The sequence below is a fragment of the Temnothorax nylanderi genome, unplaced genomic scaffold, assembly GCF_030848795.1.
Source record: "Temnothorax nylanderi isolate EJ_2023f unplaced genomic scaffold, tnyl_v1.0 TNYL_tig0477_pilon, whole genome shotgun sequence".
Lineage (NCBI taxonomy): Eukaryota > Metazoa > Arthropoda > Insecta > Hymenoptera > Formicidae > Temnothorax > Temnothorax nylanderi.
This window is the reverse complement of record NW_027249539.1, coordinates 83,750-101,702: the sequence shown is the minus strand read 5'-3', so window position 1 is coordinate 101,702 and position 17,953 is coordinate 83,750. Positions and strand designations below refer to the sequence as shown.

The window sequence follows — 17,953 nt, the reverse complement described above, 5'->3', positions numbered from 1 at the left end:
CTCTCCGGAAGTCGCTGAATATACGTACTGTGAAGAATTCGGACACCGTCCGCCATTTTCAGCCTAAAATACAATTTCAACATGGCACAGCCAATCGAGTTCTCTTCCATCTCCGTGGATATTTTTTCTTCTTCGCCCGAAACGGAATCCGGTATCTCCCTTCTGTTACCTTCCTATTCCGCGCTCCGAGAATAATGGCCGCGCTGTCTCGTGCCGTTTCGGGTCGTTTCTGCCGTATAAGTACCTTTGTACATTTATCTGGCTGTTAAACACGGATGTGCCGGTGAATATTGATATCGAGCGTGATGGAATTGAATGTACGTGCCACGAGGCTGTGACGGAAAGCGGCTCGCTCTCGTTCTCCGTGCTGCGGAATTGAAGGAAGCGTCGACTGCACTTTCGAATCATGCTGGATACCGTCATTAGGACGGAGAAGTGGATACTTGTCTGCTAACCCAGAATTGAAATGCTGATCAACTAGTGGAATAAAGGCGTGATTGTAATCTAAAATAAAAAGAAATTGAGGTAACGGAACGTTACGTGTTGCAGTATTTTAGCATTATTCTAGAACTGTTTTTGGCACACCACCTGTCGAGACGAAACACTTTGGATATTGTATGTACAGAGCACATCAATTCCTGATATAAATTCATAACGTAATTTATTAATTATATTAAGTTGAAATTTATGAAATAAATGTCAACTTAAAGTAACTTTAATGCTAATTTAAATATTGAACTTGGCAATAGTCACCTGGGATGGTTTTTACACCGATCAGAGTATGCACATCAATTCCTGATAAAAATGTATCGTAACAAGGCCTGTTCTTTTAGCTGAACTTCTTGCATGGTTCATCTTTCCTTTTTTTCTTTTCACAGAAAGAGAGAAAAGGAGAAAAGATGAACTGTTGCAAGTTCAGCTTAATAGAACAGACCTGTAATTTATTAAATTACGTTAAGTTGAAATTTATTTCATAAGTGTCGACTTAATTTCAATGTCAATTTAAATATCTAACCCAGGAATGGTCACTTGGGGTAAAACTGATGATTTACACAAAGTGTATTTCACACAAAGATATCAAACTTTCTTCTGAGTCATTAGGTATACTTAATTTTTTTGTAAAAAATATTACAAGCACATGTGTGTGTTTCTGTAACCGAGTAACAATGTTTAAAAATAATAGTAACTGAGTAGGTAATGTTTAAAGATATGTAAGACATATGTACTATACTGTTAATATAAAATATATTTAATAAAAGGACAAATATTGTTTATGTATTATCTATCTGTATATCTTTAAAATAATAATAAAATCTTTATCGTTTGTAGAGGAGATATCTACAGGTATACATCAAGTTGAAATATTTTGTATCAAAAGCGATATCAAAATGGCGCCAGTACCTCTAGAGGGTCATCAAACTCCTGTCACAAACAACATACCACAGGAAGGCAATCGTGGTGGATCTATATCCTTAGGCATGCTCATAGATTTTATCATACAACGAACGTATCATGAACTCACTGTTCTTGCCGAACTGTACGTACAAAATATGGAACGTCGACAAGTATACCTCAACATTTTGCAACATGATCTATGTTTTTGTGGCTTGTTCTGTTTAGTCTACCTCGTAAAACGGACATGGAACGCAAAATTGAAATTTATAATTTTTCCGCTCGAACGAGGCAACTGTACGTTCGTCTGTTGGCACTGGTAAAATGGGCGAATAGCGCATCTAAAGTGGATAAATCTACAGTAAGATATACATTTTCACACGTCCCGTAGCCACTTAATTAAAATGTACAATCTAATAAATGTATTCTTCCTTTCAGCACATAATGGCGTTTTTAGATAAGCAGTCATTGCTTTTTGTCGATACCGCGGACATGCTGGCGAGGATGGCTCGTGAAACCTTGGTACACGCCAGACTTCCGAATTTTCATATCCCTGCAGCCGTGGAAGTACTTACCACTGGAACGTACGGTAGATTACCGGCTTGCATTCGAGTGAGTATGCACGGAAGAAAATAACGATCATGTTTTAAAGAAATATGACTCGAAAAATTATTACATCTGTATTTTCGAACAGGAGAGAATAGTGCCTCCGGATCCCATCACTCCTTCAGAAAAGAGAAGCACGTTGCAGAGATTGAATCAGGTTATTCAACATAGGTTGGTCACTGGAAATTTGCTACCACAAATGCGTAATTTAAAGGTACATACGAGACAACGAGACAAATATAAATTCTGTTAAAAGTTATGATTATTTTATAGAAGAAAGTATCGTTAATTAAATTCAATTTATTATCGATATATAGATCGAGGCAGGAAGGGTGACGTTCCTTGTTGAGCAAGAGTTTTCGGTGTCTCTTACGGTTATGGGTGATGGGCCGACAGTACCATGGAGATTGTTAGAATTGGAAATTTTGGTTTCGGATAGGGAGACTGGAGATGGCAAGGCATTGGTACATCCTTTGCAAACTCGATACGTACATCAGGTACGTTTGTCGCACGGTCAATTCAATAAGTTATAAACTCTTAAGATGTTTAAGAAATTGTTTAAGAAATGAAATTTTCCTCCATGACAGGTTGTTCAATCGCGATTGGCTGAAAGTACTAATCCACTATCGGAGGTGTATCATATCCTGCATTATTTTTGTCAGTCGTTACAATTAGAAGTTTTATATTCTCAAACGTTAAGGCTGATACGGGACAGATTGGACGATCATATTCACGTAGATGAATATACACCTGGCAAATGTCTTTCCATATCTTATTGGAGGTAAGAGTAATAGTAATGTGCACATATACATGTTTAAAAGAAATTTAGCAAAAGATTCTGTACGTGCACAGGATATTTATATTCATATATGAGATCTTTTCAGGGAATTAACGAGTAAGGATCCACGATCGGAGCTTGGATATAGATTAACTGTTCAAGTGGATCAACACGACCCTGCGAGACCCCTCGCAGTTGTGCACATCCCGTCGTTGGGTAGTAAGGTAAAGCAATACGCTTATAATTCTCAAACGTAACATTATATCACGTAACATTATAAACGTAACATAATTTGCGCAGGAAAGCGAGATAGCGCATAGAGCCATCAGATCGGACCAATTATCGATGGAATGCTTACTCGTACACACTATCTACATCCGGACGCGAAGTCGTTTATCCGAATTGAAGCAAGAGCTACAAACGATGCTGAAAGACGTTGAATGTAAGTTAAGAATATATTTTTCTTCGTCTTTTGCTTCTTATATTTGAGAATGAAACAAAGAGGTATTAATTTAAATGATATCTTAGGTACCTTAGCGGGATCTCCAGCTATTCTATCAGTACCTATATTGCAACCATGTTTACGCGCTGAGCTTCTGTTGGTCACAGTCGACACTCATACCGGTATGCTACAGTGTCACGTCCCTCAATACGACGCACCGCTTGTCCCAGAATTAACAACGGCGCTGAACGGGGATCATTCGCGTCTTCCGACACTTATCTCTGAACTGAGGTACTAATTATCGCGACGATCTTGCATTTGTGAGCTCATTCCAGCACACTTAAAGTAAAATTGGTTTCGACAGATTTTGGATAACGCAGAGACGTTGCGAGAAAACGTTGCAGCATCTACCAGCTACCTCGCACGAACGTTTGCCTGTTTTGCATCATCCGGATCATCCTATGTCTAAGATTAGTCGACACCGGATGTTCGTACAATTGCACAGACATCCTACAGTCATATTGGTACATATTTATTTTTATTAATTTCAAAAACTGCGATAATAATTAAAAATACTCTTATCTGAGTTTTGTTACAGTGTGTGTGTACTTATACATATGTTTTGCGATATGCTTTATTCCAGATTGTCGCGTTCAAAGAGAAAGAAAGCTCGCCATGTGAAATAGAGTGCTCCTTCTATCTCACTGTAGTGAAGCACAGTTCCATCGAAGGCGATCCGCACGATGATAGCATTGAAACAGAAATACCAAAAATGTATCTGAAGGTCCAAAGCCTTATTGAGTTTGATACTTTTGTGATTACACATGGCCCGTTTACAAGTGTCGATAGTGGTGAGTGGATTTATATAAGTTTTATATTGTGTCTTGGAATAAAGATGAGTACGAGAAATTTACGTATATTAACGTCTATTGTTTATCACATATTTCATTTGTTGTTTTCTCATTTTTATATAACGACACTACAGACCTTGCTCGTTCTAAACATTAGATATTAAAATCAATAACTATGATAATAATTAACAATACTATAATATTTGTTCGTCATTAAATTGTTACATGGATAAGTAAATGATTCATATAGATGTGCATGTACTTGTATATAAATTTAGTTTATCGGTTATTTTGTACTTAGCATAGACGCGTAAGTATGTAGGTAAAAGATATATGTTGTGTTAAGTAAGTGTAGCTTGTAATACAATTTAGGATTAATCCCTATGATTTTATATAACGATGTTTCTTTACTAACGACTTCCAGCAACTTTTAAATCTTTTCTAATTACTAGTGATAGGTATAGGTACACTGTATGTATTATACAAGATGATTCTCACTTATATGTCAATACCAGATCTTGTAGCGGGTACTTCGAGCATTTTCTTTAATTGATTAATATAATTATAACACATGCATACATATATGTATATGAACGATAGAAAAGGAGGAAAGTTTTGCTCGTAAAACTGGTATTAACATGTAAATAACCAATTAGCCGTTTTTATAATTAGCTTAATTAGTGTTATCGAGCTAATATATGTACATGCAGTGCTCTCGTATTAAGTACATATAATCTACTCTGCCTGATAATGTTAAGATCAATTTTCTCACTAACTCTTACTAACATACTCATGTTCTTTTTGCTCGTTATCGTTATGCATTATAATACAGTGTACGGATAATAATTAACATCTGGCATCGTTCAGTGTGGTATCGGCATACTGCTCTGCTACTTTTAGGGGGATTTAACGGGTGGATTTTTTAGGGAATAATGATCAAGATGGGGGGTGCATTACAGAAGTGGTGGAGACGACCAACAACAAACGTAGAAGCACCGGGGTCGGAGGAAGGACAGACGCGGTAGGAACGCCACAGAATAGAAGACCAAAGCATCCGGCTTACTTTATTCCGGAGTTGGCGCATGTCGTCGCTTTGTGCGACGAGCGAATACCGTTCGTAACTCTGGCTCAAGAAGTAAGATTTTATTTTCTCATTGATTTTTTTTTCTTTTTTTTTTTTACAACACGACGTGTCTCTTGCAAAGCAACGTGCGCTTCGAGATGTCCTGTACACGACAGCGAATTATTCCGTATTACAAATTTGTTTTAATTTAACATTAATATGCAGCTTACTAGACGAGAGATAGCCCATCAAGGTCTCCAGGTTGAGGCGAATGCCACGGCATTGGTGCTCAAACTTGTTCAATTGCCTCCGCCTTTGCCGAGCATGACTACGAGCAGTGCTTGGCATGCTCTTCTTAAAAGACTCCTGAGTGTCTCGATTAGAGTTCAGGGCAAGGGCATGGCTAAAACTTGGACAGTGGAATTTGTATTTTACGGTAGTCCTCTTTCCAGCAGTCATTCCAAAGAACAAGGTATCGATATTGTTTCTGTATGTAAGAGAATTTACTTGTCATTAATATGTATATTTTTCATAATTCTGCAGTTTAAAATTACGAATTTGACAATGAGGTATTTATTACAAATTCGTCAATAAGTCTTTTACTTTTTTAGTTATTTTTTGCGAGATTACATTTTCAAAAAATCATATGTGTATATGTATTTGTGTATATATTTGTGTATATAACGTATGAGAATTAATGTTTCCATTTTAACTTGAAGTAAAATATGGCACACGTAATTCCTGTTTTGACTGAGTTAAATCGGATCTTCTCTCGTGAGCAAATAAAATGCATCATCGTCTTTTGCTTGTTTTAAAAGAAGAGTTATTCAAGTGCAGTCTTTACAGGTTTGCGAAGACCAGTTTATTTTCAATACGAAATGGGTATGGCCGATACCGTCTCCCGCACTGTGGATGCCTTATTAAACGATTGGGCACAAATAGTGCATTTGTATTCGATTGTTCAAGATTTAGCTGAATATTTCAAAATGGGTGCGTCATACATTACGATTAAATCTTATATGAGTCACATCATTTACGTTTCTGTGTAATTTGCAATGTCTGCTTTCTTTATTCCAGAGAAATACAACTTACGCAACATGGTTAGCATTAAGTCTTATAGTTATAGCAAGCTGGTTCTTGCGTATGGTCCAAATCAAGGTGCAACTGTCACTATACAGTGGAGTACAAACGACAAGGCTTTTAAGATGGTATTTGGTAGGAGTAAGTTTTCTACGTTGATATCCAATTTCGAGTGTTTGCTCGATGAGAACTGGGTAATGACGTCTCGCTTGTTATCCTTAGGTCCAACGAATTCGGTGACCAACGCGCATTCTATAATGAAGGAACAACTAGAAGCTCATTTGAATAGACACACGAATTTGGCACAAATTATTCACATACTTAACGAAACGCTTCAGCCGCTCACGTCGATCAATAAATTACCATCAATCCCACAGTTATGCGTGCATGCGGTAAGTGCACGCGCTCACCCGCCTTTTTTCGGTTCCGATTTACGGCTAAATTCCCCTCTACAGAGACCACGAGTGCCAGTACAAACGTTTACTATAATGCCACAATGTGTCACTTTAGTAAGGATAGCGTATCAAGGGATGTATTGTTTGGAATTGCGTATGCGCGGCGGGGGCTTGGTAAGCTTGCGCGACGGTGCTTACAGTCGTTTCGACAGAAGTAATGTCGTTGACGAGTTCACGCCTACGCAAGGCTTAAAGGTAAAAAGATAGGAAAAAAAGACATCGTCAATAATTGAAGGAGTTCATGCGAGATAAGCGTGTTCGTATCGTTGCAGGCATTCTTATCGAAATATGTCGACGAGAATGCGGTATCTAGAAGGAGATCTCAGTCGGAGGACGATAATCCACCGTCGCCTGTCACTATGGACAGCGACGGTGCTGGAGGCAACGTGGGCTTCTTAGGGCATCATAGAAGCGGGCCCCAATCGCCCGCCCAACAACGCGAAGGTCTGAGATTTCATCCACCGCTAACACCACCGTCCGGTAGCAATCCTCACACACCGGCTAGTCCTCATACTGCAAATATATCCCAAGTAAGTCGTCCAGCTAAGACAATACATGAATCATTCTTCTTCTCAGAACTTTTATCCTCCAAGGAATATGCTTTATTTATCGCTTTGTTATCTTGGATTTATCTTTTTATTTCTTGTTTCTATCAGTGGAATTTTCTACTCAAAATTGGCCTATCAGTTGCCCCAATAAGTCACCAATAAGACTAATTTCAAACTCTTATCTTTAGGCAAATCAACACCAAAGTTTCGGAAGCAGTCCCGCAACTTCGTTTAATTTAGCATCTCCGCCGTCATTACCGCCAAATACACCCAATATGTTACCACATCCGTCTCCTGGATCGGGACTCGTTGCGAATAGTCCTCTAAATCCGATGCACGTTCCCAGTCCGGCTGGTCTCATGCCGACATCGTCGCCTGGACCTTGCAGTAATGTTCAAGTAGGGCATTCTCCTGCTGGTTCGTTCATGCAAACAGGTATATATAAGCATGACAGAAAATTCAATTTTTACATCTTTACAATTTTACTTGCGTCTTCCAAGATTTTGTTGTTTTGTTTTTCATGAATTTCAAATCTTTTTCTCCTTGTCTTAAAACCCTTACACGCTTGTTGCATTTAAAACAATTTAAAACAAATGCAAAAAATAATAGTTTTTATTTTGAAATTATAACATTATTGGAGAATCAAGTCGCGAACAACAATAGCAACGAGCAAGCCTATCTTTTCAACGTTGATAATGATACGTCGATTTTCAGGTCATATGGACGGTAGTCCTTTCCCGGCCTCTCAAAGCATGGCTTCTCCGGCTGCCTCCAACTGGCCTGGATCTCCGAGTGTACCGAGGCCTTCCCCCGCGAGACCCGGACAGAACCCGAGTCACGCGGCGTTGCATAGCCCGCAAGCCTCCGATCACAAGACTGGTAGTCACATATCCAGGGTATTACCGCAGAGATCCTGGGCAGGTGCCGTGCCGACGCTTCTCACGCACGAAGCCCTAGAACTGCTTTGCTGCTCGTCAATCCATCCGTCCAACTTGCCGGGTCCGGATATGTCGCCGCTCGAGAGATTTCTGGGCTGCGTCTACATGCGGAGACAGTTGCAACGCTTCATCCAGATGGATGATTGCGTAAGCAAACTTACGTTTACCTTGATTGAAAATTTTATTCCTAAAAAAGCTATAAAATTAATATTCACTTGTAGCATATGTATGAGGTGAGGTATATATTAAAATCTTTTATAAAAGTTTTATATCTATTACAGTTATACTTGATTCATCATAGATGCGCATTAGTTTGAAATTGTCTATCCGGCATGAGAATACTTTTTACGCAAAATCGTACAACTCGCGGTCAATTTTTGATGCTATTAGTAAAAAGTATTAGTAAAAGTAATGCTATTAATAAAAAATAAACATACAAACATAAAATACATATTTGACACGTATGTATATGAATTGTTGTAGTTAACCGGTATCAGTGCCGAGCCCGGTGTGGTACACTTCAAAGCCGAGAGCTTGCAATGCAGAGTCGGATTAAATCCGCAACATTTCCAATCTCTTCACATAAAGGTCCTCTCTCTTCCGGAGTATAAAGATCAATGGAGTGTGGAAGAGTTACAGGTAATTAAAACAGACACCTTGCGTACGAGACGCAATTCACTCGAGCAAATAAGATGAACGTCGTTTTATTCGCAGATTATTGAGAAGTTCTTCGACAATCGAGTAGCCGCCCCGCCTTATAAACACAACACCCTGTCTGGTTTCGGGAGGATGCTCAACGTGCGTTTTAAAGTGTTGAAGGACTTCGTGCAGATAATGAAGCTGGAGCTAGTTCCCGGTCTCGTACAGCAGCAGCAGTTGAAGTGGTCCGTCCAGCTGTGTTTGCGAATCCCGCCTTCCGCTGGGCCAATCGTGCCCCCCGGCACGGAGGGCGTACACGTTTGCAGGAGCAAAATCCTATTTTTCGTGAGTATCATTCGTGTTCTTTACGTCGTGGTCGAGGTTCACTTTACACTCAATCAATCCTTAAAAACTTATGGCGCTTGCAGTTGCAAATAACGAGAATGGGTATACCGTATCAAGGAGAGACGCCATCCTTGGTGCTGCCGTTCGTGTACGACGTAACTACGAATTTAACGCAACTGGCGGAGAGACGAGATCTTAGCCCTCCTCCCACGGCGCTTACGGCGGCATCCATGCAGCTGAAGAGATTCGCCGAGTACGGCGCGAATCAGTCGGAGTGCTCGTTGTTCCCCGCTGTACGGGACCTGTTAGCTAATTTCACATTGCCGACGGAACCGCAGGTTATGCCACAGGTGATGATTTTAAGCAGAAAAAACCTTAAGTGCATTTATATAAAGCTATTAGATTGTGACGTTAAAAGTAACAAATCAAGTAAATCCTTTTTATTATTTCTCATACTACATATCAAGATTAATTAATTTTCATAACGTATGCAGTGTGAGACTAATGGTGATATTCCAATATTGCTTGTAACGATATATTTATTGGCACATTTTATTTATTAAAAATCATTCCATAAAATAATTATGAATCGACGAGACTTGAAATGGAGCTCTCAATTACATAAAATCATGTATAAACAATGTAGTTTTTGTTCATAACAATTTAAGATATCAACGAACGTCGTTGATAAAACATTTTTAAATAAAATCTAATAGAATACAAAATTAATTTATATCTCATTTGTAACAGGTTGGCCCGCCCCCGGCGGGAAATCAAGTACCCGCCCAGCAGATCCAGAACACGACGATGCAGATGCATTCGCCTATGGCGGGCGGCCAAGGTCCGCCGCAGGGACCATACGGAATCCAAGGCATGCAGCCGATGGGCATGATGGGCGGGCCGCCTCAATAGGACTTGCTTTACTCTCCTAATCCCCTTTGTCTGCCGAGTCATCCAACGTGGATGAACTAGAAATGTAAACCTCGAAGAATTCGCGGGACAATTCGCCCGTGCTATTCTAACATTAGAGGATTTACATTTTATGGGGTATCTTAGGAGAGAGAAAGCTGTGACATTCGCTGCGTTTAATCCAACGAAGGTAAAAAAAAATGGACTGATAAAAGAAGAGATATTACGAAATGTTCCCTGTGTGAGTGACAATCTCTGATATCTGAGTTTGGTACTGTAAATACGCGCTTTGTATTTTAACAACGCTATCAGCAAACTCTACCACTAAAGCAAATATGCTAAAACGAATGTATAAAATGTATCATAAGAATTAGGTCATAAGAATTATATTAGATTATATCATTCGACGTAGCTTAATTTAATTTAATGGAAAATTACTACAGCTGTAACTGTACTTGCCAGCGACAATTCCTTTATATTTACATTCTGCTTCGTGTAAAATTATATTCTCCACTGGAAATTATCTATATACAAGTATAGAATACAAATCTATAGAGGCAAGTATCTTTTTTATAACATATGAACAATATATAAATGTGAATACGAAATAATGAAATTTATGATATTGTTGCAAATAAAAGGCATTATAGATGTGCGAAAAAAATGTAAAAATGTTTATAAGTATATTTCTTAGATGTATTTACGAGTTTGCATACTGCGCTTTCGAATATATGTGAACAACGATTTTATCAGACGTACAGTTTTTATACACACACACATATAAAAGTTGCGTTATTTTATAATCAGCATATTTGACAAATAAGCTGTTGGACATCTAAAAATGTTTTTATGTCAAATTAATTTAAATATCATATATATATATATATGTGTCCACATTTGTAATCGATTGATTCTTGATATGTTTCCGTAATGAATCGATAGAAGAAAATAATTCGCATTACACATTTTATCTGGCATTTATGAATAATATATATAAAATTTTTATTTTGGTTCTGTGTGTATACAGCTTCTTTCTTTTTTTACAAAAAACATATAATACTCTTAACAAAAATCAATCGTACTATATTCTTAATATATGCAATTGTACAGTACTCATAGTTAATAATAATGTATTGGAATACAACTGTATATCAATAATCGCATCTCAAATATATACACTTTTAGGTCAGGTATCAGTCTCTGTATATAAAATTTGAATACATCTTGATACACCTATTTCACATGACAATTCTTAATTGCACCGAAACAAAAACTGAACGTTACTAAATATCTTAAACTTTGAACTTAAAAACTAAGCAATATCATGCGTTCTTGGCCGTGTTTGTGTTTTGTTCGTCTTTTTTTTGGTAATCTTATCATTACAATATCTCACATGGTTTTTCAAAAATAATTTTTTTTTTTTGCACAGTAGCCTATATTCTTTGTATCTTTAGTACCAAAAAGATACTCGTGTGTATATATTATATATTGATTTACGCGAAACTAAATTTATCATGTACCATAGCATACGACTACAACACGCGCTTTTATAATTCATTATCATTTTTATCGCAATTTCAGAGTAAACACGTAAACTTGTCACATTAATCTTGACTCGACTTCCACAAATTCTACGTGAGATTTCTAAACTGGTGTCTTAGGCTTTTCGTTTTTTTACTGTTGTCTTCTTTTTTTTTTCCTTGACTTTAAATAGCTTTTCTGGAATTTATACATTCAATATTATGGGACTACATATTAGACAGCGTTATAAGGATCAGGCCGTTTATATTGCAATATTTATCCCTGTTTAACTCGATTCTGTGAACTTAATGATTTTAGTTGGGCAGGAAAATGCAAGTCGATGTATTTTCCGTCGAGGAAACGACGGACAGAAGACGTTATTATCTCGAAACTATTTTCTTCAATTTATTTCTTTCGTGACTAATTGTAAGCGAAAAATAATTTGTTGAAAGGTCTCTCGTCTGGACCGGTACTTGCGGTTCACGTAGGGATCAGATTGCAATAAAAAGAACCTTTACATTACTCTTTAAGATACTTGACGGACACACTATGCGAACGTTTAAAAATAAATATAAATATTCATAGTGCACAATATCGCATGCAAAAAACGTGTTCTTCATCTCTAAATTAAACTGCACATTATGTAAAAACAAGCATTTCACTATATACCGTATAGTTTTCAAACTATTAGCTAAACGAGTTAATGAGAATCTCAATCCTCCAATTAGTCTGTGCGATATCTCGTGGATCGCTCTTATCCGAGCGATTCGTCGTTTAATTGTACGTTACACGATTCATAAATGTGTACGATAAAATATTCTTTTTGACATAGCTTCGATACTTCGTGCCAGAGGTAAAAGGAGGTTTGATTTTGTTGACTTCCTTTATTATGGGAACAGTGATGTGCAGCACATTTTCATACACGGCAATCGATAAAGAAAAGAGAATCAACGTTCAATATAAACACTCTGACTTCGTGACTTGCTCACAAAGTGTATACGTATGTGTAAAATGCTCCCGCCGATCTCTATTGCTGTCAGCAATGACGCGCCGTTCCTATTTCTCAGACAATTATACATCTGATATATATCTGACAATTTTTAATTACTCAGGTACATATATATGTATGTAAGAAAAATATAAAGCTAGAAGCATATATCAGGTTGAAGTCGGAACGTATCACACATGAAATTTTGTATCGGTGAATGTTACGTGAAAAGAAAAGCCTTCTTCGGTCTCTGCCGCCAATATAAATCCTTCAAATAAAACATCCTCTCGCAAAGTAAATATTTCTTTAATGGCTCGAGCAAACAGCTCATTAGCATTTCGTAATCGTTATCACTCCGACTTATATTCCGCCGGAATGCTACTGAAACAATGACCTTTGTGCAAGACATATTTTAGTAAGTGTTACATATAAGAAGCGCTTCCACCAAACATTTTTGCCAAATGCAATAAAACAATGTAAAATATGTGCCAGAAAAGTATTCTCGAGTATCTTGAATGTTCCACTATCAGTTTTGAGAGATGAACGAAACATCGCGTGTTCATGAGTATTCCAAATTGTGAGTACAAGCATCTAAAACGTTTTACGAAAATATTGTAATATCGTACATCGCGTATGTACAATCTACTGTCGCGTTATCAACGTTCATCCGCGTTAACTTGTGGACGACCAAGAGCCGGAGGACGAAAAGGAAAGGAATTGGGGATTCACATCGTCGGACCGCACGGCCACGGTATCCCGGCCGCGTTTCTCAATCATTTTAAACGCTTGTACCTCCGTAATATACAAACACTTAGCGAAAAACTACGAAACGTTAGCGATTTACAGTGACGTTTTGGGATACTTCGTATCGTAATATATATATATATATACATGCGTATACCGCTTGCGATGCGCAACGCGAGATATATATATCTTATCAATCTTACATATATATTACGCACCGTAAAATATATAAGATTGATGGATTCCGGACCTGAGTTCTCCGTCGAGAAAAACGCGTAACGCCCAGCCATATATCTCCTACGTCACTGCCAATGTGATCTTTCGTTTTGGTTTTTTGTTTTTATTCTTTTTTATTCCCGAAACGTTTCGTCAACTCAAGCGTCAAGGGGTTTTCTGTCGGCTTCTCGGCTAGCCTAGGCTGGGCTAGCAGCTAGAGTTTCAAGCAAGCAAGGCACAGGAGCACTAAGGGCTCAACGTGCTAGGAGGCACTACTCAACAGTTCCATGCTCTTAATGCCTCGTCAACAGCAGCACCAACAAGTTAACACTGGAAACGAAAATGTCTAGAATGTGCGGCATGAACAATTAGTAGCGATGGTAAAATAGTATTCGTAAAAACTACCGTCCGCATTAAGATTACCGTCGGCTTCGTGTGTGTACGTACGCGCACCCCGGCACCGGAGAAGGAAAAAACGACGAACGAAATCACCTTCGTCAGGTCGATAGTCGCACACAGTACAGTACAGCACGCGGTCCGCGATTACAAATAACGTGGACCCCCCAAACAGTCCAAACAATACGTTTTGCATTGTTCCGTACCCCACGCGGCACGGAAGATTTGGCGGCGGAAACATTGCGAGAGAAGATTGCGATACCGCTAAATACATACGGCAGGAATGCAGCAACGTTGCTGCAGGAATGCAACAATGTTGGAACGTCTACCTCGCGTCGCAGTTTGCTGCGACGTGAATCGAAAGCTTTTCCGTGCCACATGGGGCGTTAAATCGTTGTTAAGTCTAGAAAAGTTCAGGTACGGAAGAAAACGCGTAAGATCGTTTGTGCATCATCTCTGTTTTTTTTTTGTTGCATTTCTGGTTCGATACACCTGACACGTGCGTTACGCGACGCGCGTGATCATATTGTCGAAAATGCAGTGCAATTCGTCGGTTAACTCTCGTCGAAATGAACAAAGAATCGGAAGTTTCTTTCGCGTTTCACTTGTACAATGTATACGCGCCGAGATATCGCAGAAACTCTAGAAAAATATACTCTATCTAAATATATATACACGTATCCCGCTAAGGAAATGATATCTTCGATTCGTAAGGTCCGCATGAAATCGTTGCAGTGTGTGCGTACAATTTAGTTTTTCAATTCTCTCAGTCTTAAAATATTTTTGTTTTTGTGCCTTTCTATTTTCTGGCTCTGGCCCTCCGCGTGTGTTCGGTGCGCATACGTACAGATTTTGCGTATACAGCAGCGTGTGTTAAACATTGAAAGTACACTAACATACATATTATCGATTTCTTATGAAGGTAATGTGGACTTCTCCTCGAAATTGTACGTTGTCCCATTTACAATAATGCATTATTTTTGTGTGTTCTTTACATATGTAAACGTGAGATGAGACACCTCATCCTGCGGTTTCTGTGATGTATCTGTTAGGTACCGTATAGCGTTTGCAACATTGAGACAATAGATTGCTGACTAAGCTACTATAACTAATGAGAAGGGAGAAAGGAAACAGTTAAATGTTTGTGTTACTTGCGTACCACAATTCCGAGTAGAATTTCGCCACGTATGTTTAATAACTCGTGCCGATAGCTGTTCGGATGAGTAAACACCGTGAAATCTCGAATGAATTCACGCTGAAGCTTAAATGAAACTTACAGGCCCAATTGCATACTTGTTTGGCTCGACAAAAACACATTTGATAATTCGTTCCAAAAACAAAATCTCTCTGCGCTCATATTTATATATCTATTATTAAACTCGTATTAGTTGAATTACGAAAGTGCATTATTTATGGATGGAACGCTTTGATTAGTGACTCGTATATTTTCTAAATTTTGGCCTCGTCTATTAGCAATCATAGTTGTTGCTTCGTAACTAATTCGTAAACAATTGATAAACAACGTCTTTATATGCAGGACTCGAAAAATGTCTAATTATAATAATTAACGTCATTTAGATTAATTGTAAACATGAAACAACAATTGCACATATTTAAACGTCTAATTACGTATTACGCTACTTTACACTTTTTTCCCCATTTGCATACTTTATTTCTTTTAATTCATTTTATGCATTTGATAATTCGTCATTATTAATACAAGGTGTCTCTCGCTGAACACACTTTCTTTGAATTATTCTCCTTGACCAATTCTAAGCTGATTTTCTCTTAACAAAGATGTCGAGATCAAGAATGAAAAGCGTTTTGGCTAACAAAATTAAATTCTTGAGTTAATTTCAAGTAGTATTTTAATAGTATTTTAATGTAAAGCTCAGTTACAAGAACATATATATATATATATTACTTTAAAGATTGGAAAGTTGTGATAAATTTCGGTTCTCCATTAAGGAAAAATCGACTCAAAATTAGCCGCGATTTAAAAGTGACGCTCGGCGAGGGACGCTTTATAGATACTAAAATAATGAAAATAATGACTTTTTGATTAATGATCGTACTATTAATGCACACTTCTAATTTTCATTATCACAAGATACCGTCTCTGCTCCATGATATATCCATCCCATATAAAATATCCTGTTCAAAGTAAACCAATCTTTCTGCCTATTCCACTAATCGATCTGCACCTGTTACAGGTGCGTCTACGTAATCGATGCAATCGGGCCTCTCTCTCTCTCTCTCTTTCTTTCTGCCTCCGTACATCTGGCTCTCTGCCTCTGTCAAATAATATGTAACAGCATGGCCATGCAAGGGTGGAGAGCAAAGCTACCATGCCTCATAGAATTCACGAAAGAACGCTTGTAGAGTAGAATGGATGATAGAACTAGACGCTGCAGCGCGAAGCAGCAGCAAGGAAGGGATCGGCTGTCAACTGACAGCTTCACCTCCGTCTTACTTGAAAGCAAACCCCATCAAAATCATCATCCTTACTTCAGCACCTCACCAGGCCTGTCTCGACGATACGTCTACACAAGCTAAAAGAACGTCCATTTGTCAATGCCTTCCAATTGAGAAAAGGTTCTACTTTAATATGGATGGATTGTGATTTCAGATGGATATGCGCGTGTGTACAACCGGTAATCTCTTCGCACCCGCGACGAGGCATTCACCTCGCCGTCGGGGAACCCGAACGTGAAATTGTGCTGCACTCAACAACACTTTCACTAACCGATCGACCTCGGTCGTTTATAAAAGCTATGGAAAATCGTGCGACAGTTTTTTTTTTCTTTTTGTTCATATTGACAAGACGGAATGCGAGATATTGAAAATAACTATGCGATCGAACGAATATTCAAGAAACCTGGGAAAGCAAGCTGCCCGATGGGCGATCGTAACAGAAATACGAACTTTATTACCGCGAATTTTTTTTAGCTATTTCACGTTCATTTCACGTTCTTCGTGCGAGAACTTGGACGTCAAAAGATGCCAGCCGAGGAGTATTCTAGTACGATATGTACATTATTGGTCATTTCGCCCGAATTCAAAAGCATTTTGAGTAAGCACGTTACAAGGCAATGACGAGATATTTGAAATACAAATGTTGATACAGATCGTTCAAGCGGGCGTTGAGCGGATAGAGACGAGTATTATAATAACAACGCGCGGAATATAAAAAGAATCTCCAAATATTTTCGTCCGCGTGACGTTCACGTCGAAAACGTGTTTCCTTCATTCGGCCTCTTCGTTTTCAGAAAGAGGAAAGTTTTTCCACGAACGACAAAACGATTTGCTCGCGGTGTCCACTACGACATACATTCCACGTTAATAATCTCGGTGAAAGCGAATGCGTTTACATATGTACATTGGCACTTTAGTGTCAAAGTAAAACGCTTGACGACTCGCGACCGATTCCGCGATTGACGTAATTTTGGCACATGCTAACTTTAAAGCTGTCACATCGACAAAGATCATGAAATCCTCTGTGCGCTTTCCGCTCAACGCGATTTCCGTTGAAATTCGTACGTTAACATGCGAGCGATCGAAGGGCTCGCAGTAGTACTCGTGAAAGCGATCGTGATCAGCGATCCCTCTCCCATCGATTGGGTGTAACGTTAAATCGTTTTTTCATCCGCAACCCTTCGATTCTCGTGAAGTTATAGCTCTGAAACTGAATGCGGTCGAAGCGCATGATGCGGTACGATGCCATCGGATTCAACTTGCGTCGCCATTGCGTTGGAAAGTACACGAAAGCATGTACGTACATATATGCATATACATATAATTTATATGTATGTGTATATATACAATATATATGCATGTATACATAGGTACATTGTGTGTTATATACGTATATTAAATATACACGTACAAACACAATCGAGGTATATTCGCGGAGTCCTTAAAGGAAAAAGAACTGCGTTCAAAAGAACTGCTGGCAGAAAGCTTAGCACATTCTGCTCTCGAGGTTACTCCTTGCCAGAAGGTTCTACGCATCGATAAACTGCAAAGTGTCAAAGATGTCACA

The 17,953-nt window shown here is 38.5% G+C and overlaps 2 protein-coding genes across 8 annotated transcripts in view; one reads left to right on the top strand and one right to left on the bottom strand.

Moving 5' to 3' along the window:
• The first annotated feature begins 175 nt into the window (after positions 1 to 175).
• Med14 (mediator complex subunit 14) lies at positions 176 to 11,235 on the top strand. Of its 4 annotated transcripts, none has more exons than XM_071722335.1 (25): positions 176 to 525; positions 1,330 to 1,537; positions 1,621 to 1,753; positions 1,831 to 2,004; positions 2,087 to 2,212; positions 2,316 to 2,495; positions 2,586 to 2,779; positions 2,883 to 3,000; positions 3,077 to 3,218; positions 3,305 to 3,509; positions 3,583 to 3,742; positions 3,862 to 4,069; positions 5,029 to 5,204; positions 5,358 to 5,604; positions 5,979 to 6,122; positions 6,210 to 6,353; positions 6,435 to 6,604; positions 6,668 to 6,862; positions 6,940 to 7,197; positions 7,404 to 7,650; positions 7,930 to 8,300; positions 8,637 to 8,792; positions 8,868 to 9,137; positions 9,221 to 9,487; positions 9,888 to 11,235. In XM_071722335.1, exons 2-25 carry the CDS (start codon positions 1,389 to 1,391, stop codon positions 10,047 to 10,049), a joined length of 4,596 nt encoding a protein of 1,531 aa, XP_071578436.1. In that variant the 5' UTR covers positions 176 to 525; positions 1,330 to 1,388; the 3' UTR covers positions 10,050 to 11,235. The 4 variants fall into 4 exon arrangements, with proteins under 4 accessions (XP_071578436.1, XP_071578435.1, XP_071578433.1 ...); XM_071722334.1 differs by having other exon boundaries at positions 4,996 to 5,204; XM_071722332.1 differs by having other exon boundaries at positions 4,996 to 5,204; positions 6,435 to 6,862.
• Positions 10,713 to 17,953, bottom strand: part of Tsp66e (Tetraspanin 66E) — a 31,441-nt gene continuing 24,200 nt past the window's right edge. For 2 of the 4 annotated variants that reach the window (XM_071722352.1, XM_071722354.1), the window contains exon 9: positions 10,713 to 17,929. In XM_071722352.1, the coding sequence (XP_071578453.1) occupies positions 17,895 to 17,929 (35 nt within the window). In that variant the 3' untranslated portion in view covers positions 10,713 to 17,894. The remainder of the gene's footprint in view (positions 17,930 to 17,953) is intronic. The other 2 variants (XM_071722353.1, XM_071722355.1) reach the window with 2 other exon arrangements.

Excerpts from the sequence above, each read along its gene's own strand:
- Med14 (XM_071722332.1), top strand. The coding sequence starts at position 1,389 with ATGGCGCCAGTACCTCTAGAGGGTCATCAAACTCCTGTCACAAACAAC. Across the intron at positions 5,605-5,978 it reads CAGTCATTCCAAAGAACAAG|GTTTGCGAAGACCAGTTTAT; the intron begins GTATCGATATTG and ends CAGTCTTTACAG. Across the intron at positions 8,301-8,636 it reads TCATCCAGATGGATGATTGC|TTAACCGGTATCAGTGCCGA; the intron begins GTAAGCAAACTT and ends GAATTGTTGTAG.